At 37.9% G+C, this 12,132-nt stretch overlaps 1 protein-coding gene, 1 long non-coding RNA gene and 1 pseudogene across 2 annotated transcripts; 1 reads left to right on the forward strand and 2 right to left on the reverse strand.

Moving 5' to 3' along the window:
• Positions 1 to 378: 378 nt before the first annotated feature.
• Positions 379 to 4,056, forward strand: LOC147481252 (SNF7 family protein). Its single transcript, XM_086580000.1, has 6 exons — positions 379 to 890; positions 956 to 1,360; positions 1,706 to 1,836; positions 2,588 to 2,756; positions 3,063 to 3,192; positions 3,657 to 4,056. Exons 1-6 carry the CDS (start codon positions 705 to 707, stop codon positions 3,938 to 3,940), a joined length of 1,305 nt encoding a protein of 434 aa, XP_086436126.1. The 5' UTR covers positions 379 to 704; the 3' UTR covers positions 3,941 to 4,056.
• A 557-nt stretch (positions 4,057 to 4,613) lies between these two features.
• Positions 4,614 to 5,914, reverse strand: LOC147481253 (uncharacterized; annotated as a pseudogene).
• A 102-nt stretch (positions 5,915 to 6,016) lies between these two features.
• LOC147481254 (uncharacterized) lies at positions 6,017 to 12,128 on the reverse strand. Its single transcript, XR_015204412.1, has 3 exons — positions 11,990 to 12,128; positions 11,134 to 11,223; positions 6,017 to 6,153 (listed from the first exon to the last, which is right to left on the reverse strand). It is a non-coding gene; the product is annotated as an uncharacterized LOC147481254 (long non-coding RNA).
• Between the last annotated feature and the right edge of the window lie 4 nt (positions 12,129 to 12,132).

The raw sequence follows: 12,132 nt of genomic DNA on the forward strand, positions 1-12,132 counted from the left end.
ATTCTGCGAAAAATTGCAAAAACACTTCGGACGACCTTGGTTTTTAAAAAAACGAAAAAAAGTCGGAAAAATCATGCGAGGCCGATTTGGTGAAAAAAAACCATGGAGTCCAACATCCCGTCCGAATAAGTCGAGTCTTTGAGATGGCGGAAAACTATCACCGATAAAGGGGGAAATAGTCGTTTTCACAAACCCCTAAGTAGGAGCGCTCTCACAAAACAACGAAAAATTAATCATGTGAGAAAACTCCACTCTCTCTTTCCAAAAATAAAAAACAAACATAGACAAAAAAAAAAAAAAAAAAATACCAATAGAAAAAATTAATAATAAAAAAATTAAGATGAGTATTAATAGAATGAGAATGAGTATAAAAAAATTAAGATGAGTATAAAAAAATAGCAATAGTAAAAGAACAGCTAGAGAATGAGAATTAAAACTTGATTTATTTATGACCCTAATTAATAGAATATTTTGATTAATAGCTTAGTCGAAAAAACAAAAAACAACAACAACGCGAATTTAAGTGATTTTCGGTGGTGTTCTTTAATTAGCAGGGATAGGAAAGGTGCTAAAAAAAAGTAAAAATATAATAACTTCAACTTCAATTTGGGCAAGTGTCTCCCTTTTATTTTTATTGGTAAAAATCAATTTGGGGCGGGCTTTAATTCACAAAACTAGTAAAACTAAATTTTGGATGATTGAGCATGAGTTCCGTTGCCGAGTATATAAGACATCAAGTAGCCGATTGGGATGACGAAGTGGTTACGTCAGGCCGGTTCAAAGCGTTTAGCGGACAACGTTCGGACTGGGAACCCAAATACTTGTTCTGGAAAGATTTGATATTAAAAGTGGCACGTCATCTCGGGGTCTTTACCATACACTCCTCCCAGGTAATTGGAAATGAACTCCTCCGAGTATATATATTATTATTATTAAACAATTATTAATTTTCTAGGTAAAAGATTGGTTCATTCGAGGTGGCCTCACACCTCTGTGCATTGATCGTGTTTTGCTGGAAATGTATAACACTGGTGAAGCTTTACGGAGCGAAGAAGATACAACTTCTGGCCGCTTATCCCAACTGTTTAAGCGAGTAGTACATTCGATTGGTATTTCCACGTCATCATCAGCTCCTCAAGAAGATCGCTTTATCTTGAGGACTCTACTGGCGGAAAGAGCTGGTGAAGTCATCAGATGTTTATCCGAAAGCCACTGGACTTCCTTTTGTATCATTACCGTGGAAAAGTTCCACACCATATGCAATGCCAATGCCTCCAATGATGCTTCTGCAATCCTCACTTACTTGTCATCTAATGGGAAGGCTCGCCTGTTGTCAATCTCTAAAATGGATTTTATCCAGGTACTACTGCAGAGCAAATCAAATGCTTTGCTCATAAATGTTATCGAGAAATCCCTTAATGTTGCATAAACTTAGTTAGTCCTTCATTCAGTAGGCTAGGTTTCTCATTGGAAACTAGGGGTACATGATTTGTTTGTTATTTTTTTATTTTTTTTTACCGCTAATTTAAATTGCGTGGTTGACATTTTAGATATCCTGCTTGGTGGAAGCTAAAAAAGTAACGTCTCATATTCTCATTAGAACTCAGATTCAATCCCTTAGGATCTAAATAGAAATAATGTTTTCTCATCTTATGTGGCTTGTCGTAGTAATACCATGATATGTACGTTGACCAGTGATTTGCAGGGTGTGAAAGTTTCACTTGTCCCGGCACCTGTGGCTACTGTCTCAACTTTTGATTGCAATCTTTTGCATCTGATTTGGACCTCGGAAAAGCTTCATCAACAACTTGATGTGATTGATCGGCGATGTGAGATGTATTTTCTTCACCCTGTAGTTATTCTTCCTTACCAATATTTATTTTTTGAGGTGATCCGGAATGCAAATTATAGTAATTTTTCTTTCCTGCCGCTCTTGTTCTAGCCCTCTTGGTTTCGGGGTGGACCCTTTCACTCTAATTTATTATATACACGGAGAGAAAAGAATGTTTTTTGATACACCTAGGACATGGATTCTACATGAGCCAATGGATCGTGACAAGTCGTTACTACTAGCAATGTCTTCCTCTTTCATTACTTCATCCTTTCCACTCATAAGTAGGTCAGTATGTGTGGAGATATATGCAGTAATTGGTTCGGGAGAATTCAATTCCCTCTGTTCCCTCGTATATTTCTTCCTTATTGATTATAATTAAGTGTTAGGTATCCCTTACATTCTCACCTCTTAGGTACTTTTCGTTGTTGTGTTTTGTCTTTCTTTCCTTTTAATGTTTTGAATCAGCATGCATAGATACATCTAATCCCAAAATGCAACCAAGTCTGTAGGACATTTATCCTGCTTTAAGCTTAGGATAGATGCAATCCTGAGGAGTGTTACAAGAAACAATGTAGTACGATACATCTAATAGAATGTACTCCACCACTATTTGTCATCAATAAGGCCTCTAGATTTGTAGGTTCAGTTAATCTGATTTCTTAGAGAGGATGATGAGTTGAATAGTTTTCCATTTTCTTACTCTCTTTTTTTCACCACCTACTCATTGAATCGTTGTTTTGTTTTTCTATGCAGGTCAAGAAGTTCAGCTTTAGCTTCCGTCAAGTCGGGAAACAAACAAGTTGCACTCCGGCATGTGAGACAATTAAAATTGAGTTCTGAAAGCAGAGAAAGATGCACGTCTCTGTTGAACCGAGTTGAGGAAGTTCTCAATGTCATTGTGAATGCTGAATCAACAAAAAAGGTTAGACTGCGCTTACTTAGACTCTTGTAGAACTGATAGAGGCTTTTAAACTGGAAACTTATATTACTTGGTTGGGCTGTTGTATGCTGAATCCACGAAGAAGTTTAGACCATGCTTAGTTAGAATCTTGTAGAGTCGATATAGGCTGTTAAGGGGATATTATTGAGCCGTTGTTTGCTTGAACTAACCCCGGTTATGCTGAACCTCATCTTTGGTTTTACTTGGTGAAGTCATGTGTTTCCTTATCATTTTGCCTAGTAAATATTGATCTCGATTTTTCTCTCTTGCAATGATGTTCCCTCTCAGGTATCTGAAGCCATCCAAATTGGAGCTAAAGCAATCAAGGAATGTGGAATCAGTATGGAAGAAGTCCAACATTGTTTAGAAGAGCTTGATGAGAGAGTTTCTTCACAAAAAGAAGTCGAGGAAGCTTTAGGTAATTATTTAATTTGAATCTGGATCACTATTTCTTATTTGCATGGGAGCGGATCTATTCGTCCAACGTAAAGAGATAGGGTAACAAATGACTGTCAGAATCGTCTGTCCCAAAAAGAGAAACTTCTCTTCTCTCCTTTCACATTCCCATCGATCGTGACTTTTTCCTTCTTCTTCTTACATCAGTCTTCACCGCCACGCGGTTTACTAGTCATAGAGTGAGTATCATGAATGAGAATCATCATCTCTCTATGGACAACATGGTGTGAACTGCAGGAAAAGTTGAGAACTTCTATGGAAATCACACGATTTGAATAAGTTGTTGTATCAACATATTGTTTGCTATATCTCCAATTAGTGCATTATTGGGAACTTTGTGATTCGAGTACGTGTGAATTATTTTCTTTGCACCGTCTGTATGGATCATGTCCCTTTAACTATGATATGAATCTTCATCTCTTACAGGATCAGCTGCACTTGCATATACGGGTATTGAAGATGAAGATGTTGAAGAAGAGTTCAAGAAACTGGAGATAGAACTAGGAGATGAAATCCCAATAAAACAAATCTTCGAAACTGTTGCAGATAGTTCAGCAGTTGTACAAGAAAGTTTGGTATCTGCTGGTTCAGTCGACAAAACTGTATCAAATATGAAGGTGGCAGATGGTGCATCTAGGAAGCTAGATACTGGAAATTCTGTCGATTCACTGACCAATAACTTGTGTAGTCTCAAGCTTGAGGCTGCTTGAGCCCTCCAACCGTCATAGCTGGGTTTCCTGTTCCATGATATAAGCACAAATGTCTTTGTAATCATCTGTAACTAACAAATTGCTATTACTAGTATATTATAAACTTTGTTCATTTTTATTTTTCGTAATTTTTAACTTTTAAAGGAATAGACGATTTGTGCGTTGTGATGTTAGCCCAAAGATGGAGTTGTTCTGAAGAATATGAGAGATACTGGGCTTGTTACCTGCTATGAGAGAAACGAGCGAAGATAGGGGAAGAGAATGAGAAAAAACGGGGTTACAAATCATGGAAACAGGCTCGAAGGCGATCCTATACTTTGTCATCAATATTTGACATTTTGACGTGTTATTACATATTTCTGGACTAGAAGCACCAGTGTTTATCTAGGGAATGTCCATGTGAAATGAGCATTTAACAGTTTTAACCAGTAACTTTTTAACATTGCATATGGAAACTTATGTGGAAGGCAATGTGGCTGAACCAAGTTAGCACGTTAACCTGGTCAGGGAGAGCACTGGATCATGCTGAATCTGGCAAATGGGGACTAGCTAATTGGAATAGACAATTGAATACCAACTAAAATGCGCATATAGCCCCAAGATTAGATTACTATCACAATGTTTTAATTTGACAAACACATACATTAAAAAATTGCTTAAAACAAATAACCTATATGGTAACATAAATTTTTTGCCTTTGTTTAGTTTTTTTTTGGCGCAATCATTTTTCTGCTTATTAACTAACAAAATTGCAAATGTAATGAAACAAACAACACATGAACATAAAATTTTGGCCAAACTCAGAACATTCACAGTAGTTCTCTTGTCGTAGTTTGGTTGCTGCTGCAACTAATCAATCTGATGGAGCCAACAGTCTCTTGATTCCGGCCTTCTGTTCTGCTGTAAGCCTTGCAGGAAACTTGATTCTCAAGTTACCCTTGTTTGAGGGGTCTTTTGGTATAGGCATTCCTTCTCTTGGTACAACTTCCTCATAAGTTGGATGGATCACATTTGTTATGAGTCTGGCTCCTCCCATCCAGTGTTGTGCGATGCACAGTGTATCCTGTCAAAGTTTCAGCTAATGAAATCCTCTGCGTGACGGTAAGGTCATTCCCATCCCTTGTAAACACACTATGTGGTTTCTCATCAATGATGAAGACCAGGTCTGCTGGGATAACATTTGGCTTCTCATTCCCTTTCTCAGGGAAGGTGATCTTTGTACCTTTCTTCCAACCAGGCTTCGATGTCAATAGTTAATATTTCCTCAACTGGCATCGTTCTCCCACTAGCATCAGCAATCTCCGTAGATATCTTCATTTTCTTAGTAGTCCCTTAGTAAAGCTCCTCAGGGCTACAGGGCACTTTGTTTTCAATTGCAGCAGCCTTCCGCAAACCTTGACTCATTGAACCACCCTCTCCAAACGAGGCAAACACATCTTCTCCAAACCTACCACCCCTCCGAAGGGGGATGAAAATTCGAAATACTCAGCGACAATATCATCAGGACTTCTAGGATTGAATTTGAAGTTGTCAGTCCATCTCCAGTATGGAAGAAAGATGCCCCTTCAGGTCCACCAGTACCTGGTGGAGGAACTTGGCCTTTTAGCATATCTTCATCGTATTGATCATAAACAGCTCTCTTCTGAGGATCACTTAGAACCTCACACGCTTCAGGGATCTGTTTGAACTTAGCTTCAGCTTCTTTCTTATTGTTTGGATTCTTATCATGGTGCTACTTCATAGCAAGTTTTCTATAAGCCTTTTTTAAATCATCATCTTTAGCACTCTTATCAACTTGTAAAACCTTGTAATAATCAACACCCCATCTCTTCTTTTCTTCACTTCTCTACTAAAAATGAAAACTTTTTGCTGTAACTCTTCTTCTTCAAATTTTGCCAGTTTGACAGAAGTGCAGATTCCGCTTGAAAGTGCCTAACGAATCCAATGTAATCTAACAAAATTTAATGACGCCATCATACCTTCTGCTTTCTCACTCACAAGTGAAGGCCGATCTATGACATTGATTAGTACACCAAGCATGATGATAAGCATAGATTAATCATCTTCCTCTTGGACTATATTCTTACTCTTCTTCTTGGACCTGGGTTTTTTGTTTCCCTTTTTCCTTTTCACTGGAGAGGATGCATCAACTTGAATCTGGTTCAACTGTGCCTCATCTGATGGTGGTGCATCCACTGCAAGGCCAGCTGTTCCTGCTTGACAATTGAAGCAAATAAGCAGGTATTAATTACTGTTGGCTAAGCAACACGTGATCCTCCTATCATCCTATGTGTAACTAAAACGATTAAACTGACAAAGATAGGAGCAAAAAGCACACAGTCAAAATTATCAATTAAGCTAAAGACCTGATGCCTGACCACTGATCATCCCAGTAGTGAATTCTATCCCTACTACCAAAATTATAGCTACTCCTCTCCAAAACAAAGGGGAGCCACACCCATAAGAGATATGGGCTGGCCCACTCTTTGTTTTTAATGCATGTGTACTTGTTTTTAACGGTACTTCTTTCTACCAAGCAAAAAGAAAAAGATAATGACTAATGAAGTTTGGATGAGATGACTCCACGCATTTAAGAAGAGGTTTTCTTGATGTTTATGCTGACACTAATAGACATGAAAATATTTCTAAGATATTCATAACAGAAGTACCAACCTAGGTCAGAGAATTTTGAATCAATGAAAACCTGCAACCAATTCCACATTCTGTTAAAACAGTATTATTTGACAAGTTCATATACAATGTAAAAGTTGTGTGTGTGTGGGGGTGCGCTGGTGGAGGCTAACCAACAAATGAAAAATTACTTCAATTCAAGAGATCTACATATTTGTCACAGGAGCTAAAATACATTAAATTACTAGTGCCATGCAGGTTCATGAAACAATTGCTTAAAAAGCCTGGCCCTAAATGCATATTACCAAGGACAAAGTTTTCATTTTAAATCCAGGACATGGATAAAAAGTTGATAATAATCTTTCTTATTGGCAAAACAAGATAAGTTTTATTTGAATCTAAAAAAAGTAACGTGTCGGAAAGTCTAATTACGAATGGCAAGATGACAATAAGTTATGCCATAATAAGGTTATCCCACCCAAAAATTAAAACATCAAATGTCAAAAGCCTGTCATTCTAATGTCTGAGGATGCTCATTTCCACAATAAAGATCTTGCATTCCAAGTAATTTGTTAAAATGAGGACTGCGGAGAATATCCTGTGGCTCCTTTCTTTCCACAAGCTCCAAGCCTCCAACAAATAGCATGGCGTAGCAACTTCCAAAACGTATTGATTGAAAGATGAGAAATTCCCCAAACTGTAGTTTGTATGTTGTCCAATAACAAGTCACCATACGTGATAGTACATTTAAAGCTTTTCAAGAACAAGTCCCAGATAGAATGCCTATTGACTAATCTAAATACCTAAATCCAAAACAATAGATTGCTCCAGACGGTATCTTATTACCCCAAAACTAAGGTGAGGTTGTTTGGGAAGAATGGAGCAAGGTTACATACCTTAGGGGTCATCAGCCTAGACGTGTTGGTCTTCCTGATAATACTTAAGTGAAGGTGTAGGTCCTATCTAGGTAATAAGGCAACTGAACCATCAAACTCCCAATCATTGAGTGCCTATCTAAGATTGATATCCATGATATCGTTTTCCACAGCAAATATTTAGATACAATTCATAGTGGTTCATACATTTCAACATGAATTGGATGAGTTAAACTTAACTGGAGGGATAATTGTATCTCGCTACAAATACAGATCAATTCATCTGGCAGGTTGAGAACATAGTGACATACACCACATCCCTATTACCGTCTATCAAGTAAATTATAACTTTCAGAACCCTCCTAAAATGCTTAACAAAGTGACAAATTCAGTAAACTCACCGCTGACAGAAGTTGCTGTGTCTTTACATCCCAAATACGTAAATAGCGACCCAGTCCTAGGATGACTTTGTAAGAGGAAGAAAAGCTATTAAAGCCCTGCTAGCTACTTTATGGATATATTTAACACTTGCTACAATGCAGATGATATTGATGGTTGAAAACAGTTTTCTTTGTATCCGATCATTTTTTTTTTGATCCGTAAAAGTTAAATTTCATTCCCAATAATAATAAGTGTTACAAACAAGATAGCTAGCCCTTAGCGAGAAATTAAGAGTAGCTAACCACATCCCCACAAGACTCCCAAAAGCAAAATCACAACATTAGTGTATCCCAATTACAAATAAAATCAAGAAATCTCAACTCCCTAAAGATGGATACATTCCTTGACCAATTATACAATAGCTCCTTAGTATCCACCAAAATCTTGTGCATATCATTTTCCTTGTTCTCAAATACTCTCCTATTGCGTTCCAACCAAATTCCCCACACTATTGCCTTGGGAATATGTTCCGCTAGCCACTTGGCACTCAAAGAAAGATCCACTACGAATATGTCGCCGTCAAGAGCCTCTTTAATATCACCCGGACGCCTCCATAGTTAATTCAACGAACACAAGAACAATTCCCAAAGTCGCTTAGCCACCAGACAAAGAATAAATAAGTGGTCCACATCCTCTTCAACCCCCTTACAAAGAGAGCATACATTTTCAATACCCATATCTCTTTTGTTTAGTTCGTCAATGGTTTGAATGCGCCTAAGTATGCCATCCAAGTAAAGAAGGCCACTCGAAACGGGATAGAATTCACCCATATCTTCTTATGCGGAAAGTTGGCAATGATTTCATTCTCTTCTAGCTCCTCTTGTGCCTTTTTCTTAGCAAGCACACCATAAAATGATTTAACCGAGAACACTTTACTCTTGTCCCACTTCCAATTTCTCCCATCCACCTCCCCAAACTCTTATCCTTATTGATAGATGACCGCCAGCAACTCGACAAAGATTTCTAGTTCCCAATCATTAAGGTTCCTTCTCAAAACCACAACCCAAACCATCCCGTCCACTCCTCTTGACAAGTATTCTGCCACTTTAGGTTCCTTACTGATTGCTAAATCAAAGATAATTGGGTAAAGATCACAAAGCTTCCCTCCTCCCACCCATATATCATTCTAAAAAGTTATAGTCTCACCTCCCCCCGGTTGAAAAATTAAGCCATTATTGAATTGATCCCATCCACTAGTTATCCCTTTCCACAAAGTGATCCTATATGGTCCTATATGGTCCTCTTGGAATTTTAGGTTTCCACACACCATCCCCCTCACCATATTTTCCAATAATCACCTTTCTCCATAATTATTCCCTCTCCTCCCCATACCTCCATAGCCATTAAGACAAAAGGGCTTCATTCATACATTTGACATACTTGCAACCTAGCCCCCCTTCCTCTTTATCAAGACAAAGTCTATCCCACTTAACCCAATGTATTTTCGTCATCTCACTACTACTTCCCCAAATGAACCTTCTAAACTCCATCTCGATTTCATTGACCACACCTTCGGGTATTGGGTAAAGAGAAAGAAAGTAGTTAGGGATTTGACTAAGTGTTGATTTGAGCAAAGTCAATCTCGCTCCTTTCGACAATAGTTTTGCCTTCCACCCCGCTAACTTGTTAGACACTTTCTTGAGCACCTTGACCCATATATATTTAGAGTTACTTTTTGCCCCCAATGGTAAACCCAAATAATTAGACGGCAAATGATCCACTTCACACCCCAAAGCACTAGCTATTTGATTCAAGTTCTCTACTTCCCCCCACCATACACTTTAGGCTTGGTCAAATTAATTTTCAATCCCGATGCCATCTCAAACCACCATAGAAGATGTTTTAGTGCTCTTGCCCTTTCCACCGATGCCCCCATGAAGAACATTGTGTCATCCGCAAATTGTAAATGAGAGATTGCCAAGGCATCTTCTCTTGGAGCCACTTTAAAACCATCAAGTATTCCGGTCTCAATCAACCTAGAAGTCATCTTGCTAAGCACCTCGGTTACCAAGATAAAGAGAAATGGAGATAACAAATCACCTTGTCTAACACCTCTTGAGCTTCTAAATAAACCTTTAGGAGATCCATTAATTAGAATAGAAAACCGAGCCATCTCCACTTTGTACCAAAACCCGATGCCATCTCCACTTTGTACCAAAACCCGATTTCTCCACTTTGTACTCAATCCCGATGCCATCTCCACTTTGTACCAAAACCCATCTTCTTCACTTTGTACCAAAACCCATCTTCTCCATCACATAGTCATTAGTCAAGAGAGCTCCATAATACATGGTCATAAGCTTTCATCATATCCACTTTCACCATCACCCCTCCATTCCGTTCCTTCATCTTAGAATCAATTATCTCGTTGGCAATGAGACAACAATCAAGAATTTGCCTTCCTTTCACAAAAGCATTTTGGTATTGTGAGATAATGGAGCCTATAACACTCTTCATTCTAGTAGCATGGACCTTGGCAATGATTTTGTACATAGACCCCAACAAGCTAATCGGCCAAAAATCCTTCATATTGTCCTCCCCATCCACCTTTGGAATCATTGTAATAAAAGTACTATTTCTTTGTATCCAATCATCCCGAGCAAAAATGCTAATGGGTCTAGGTAATAACAATGTTTGGAAGTCAAAGAGGAATAATCTTCATGAAATGTTTTCAGTCAACCAAACATCCATATACATCTCTCGCCTCGATAATCCAGGATGTACATAAAACAATCGACTTCAAGATACCTAAGTCAGATTGACACGGATACATGTGTCAGTGTTTGACACGGACACGGACATGGAGTGTCCGACATGGCGACCTATATAAGTAGTACAACAGGGACACAACTAAATAAAAAGAAAACTATTACTATTCTTTGGATAGACCACTAATTCTTGGGCTCAAGACCTTACAAAGTGCTTCCTTAGAAATAATTAACTATAAAAGCAGCTTACCAAAGATTTGTAATCATGTTAATATGTTATTTTCTTAATCTTTTAAGGTATAGAAGAAATTGTACTTTGAAATCGTAAGTACAATGTGTCCATGTGTCCGACAGGGATTATTCTAAGAATATGAAGTATCCATGTTACTAAACAAGATACTATATAATAGAAATAATGGCTTAGTGCATTCTAACAGTGAAACCTAGACCCAGAAGCACAACTAGCGAGTAGAAATCCAAGACCAAGCTAAATATATTTCAACATAACCAATAAGAAGTAGAAGTAAAATGAACTAACCAACTGAAATGATCAATGGAATCTCTGGGTGTCGTACTATGGATTTAATGCTCCCAGAACACTTCCCCAGAAAGCACCCTAACAATTTGCCTGTAATAAAAGAGAATGATTAGTCTATTTGGTTGTCATGTTCCTACCAAAGAAGTCCACAGGCTCATCCAATCACCAGCATGATCTCAGTTGAGTTTAAATCTAAATTCATCACAATAATATCTATTACAAAACCAGATAAATAGCTCCAATGTCTGCAATAACAATAATGGGCTTCAGGCCTACGCCTAAACTATTACTTCAGGAGCTCTTCCTAATATGATTTTTTCTTCCAGGCTGTAGGAAACATTTGTATCACTTTAGTCTCAAAGGGACAAGAACCATTGCTTTTCTTTGTAGTAAAGAAAGAATTTTAAGTTACAATCACACAGAAGTGCAATTTCTTTTCTTTTCTTACATCGACATGACAGTCTCAAGTCAAATTAGATTTTTAAACCACCCATTAGGACATATTCCCAGTGAAGATAACCGAAAAAATTGACCGGGCCGTTTTTCGGATATTTTCATTCCAATTATACCATATACTAGACTTACTACTTGCGGTGCGAAAGAGAATGAGGCAAAGACTCACGGAGACAGGCTTGAGGACGTCCCTATGCTTGTTGTGAATATTTGACGTGTTATTGCATATTTCTGGACTAGATACACGAGTGTTTATCAAGGGAAAATTAGCATTTAACAGTTTTGATTTGCAACTAAATTGCCAATCACATGTTTTAAAATTAAAAGTAGATATAAAAGTGTAAAATGACAAAAATTAAAAGTAGGTGCAAAACTGGATGAAAAACATGGACCCATTTCACACCTCAAAAGACTGCAACCACCGCTAAGAAGATCATGACAATCATCAAGACTATTTTGGTGTGTATGTCCACCTGTTCAGTCTCATATCCAAACCATTTGCATAACAACGATTTTTATTTTTTTTTCGAAGGTGGCAAACAAAGG

This window comes from Coptis chinensis, chromosome 8 (genome assembly GCF_015680905.1).
Source record: "Coptis chinensis isolate HL-2020 chromosome 8, ASM1568090v1, whole genome shotgun sequence".
NCBI lineage: Eukaryota > Viridiplantae > Streptophyta > Magnoliopsida > Ranunculales > Ranunculaceae > Coptis > Coptis chinensis.

What these genes read in the sequence shown, in the direction of transcription:
- LOC147481252 (XM_086580000.1), top strand. Translation starts at nt 705, where the DNA reads ATGAGTTCCGTTGCCGAGTATATAAGACATCAAGTAGCCGATTGGGAT. An exon ending in TTACCATACACTCCTCCCAG is followed by an intron (nt 891 to 955) that starts GTAATTGGAAAT and finishes TTAATTTTCTAG; the next exon opens with GTAAAAGATTGGTTCATTCG. An exon ending in ATTGATCGGCGATGTGAGAT is followed by an intron (nt 1,837 to 2,587) that starts GTATTTTCTTCA and finishes TTTTCTATGCAG; the next exon opens with GTCAAGAAGTTCAGCTTTAG.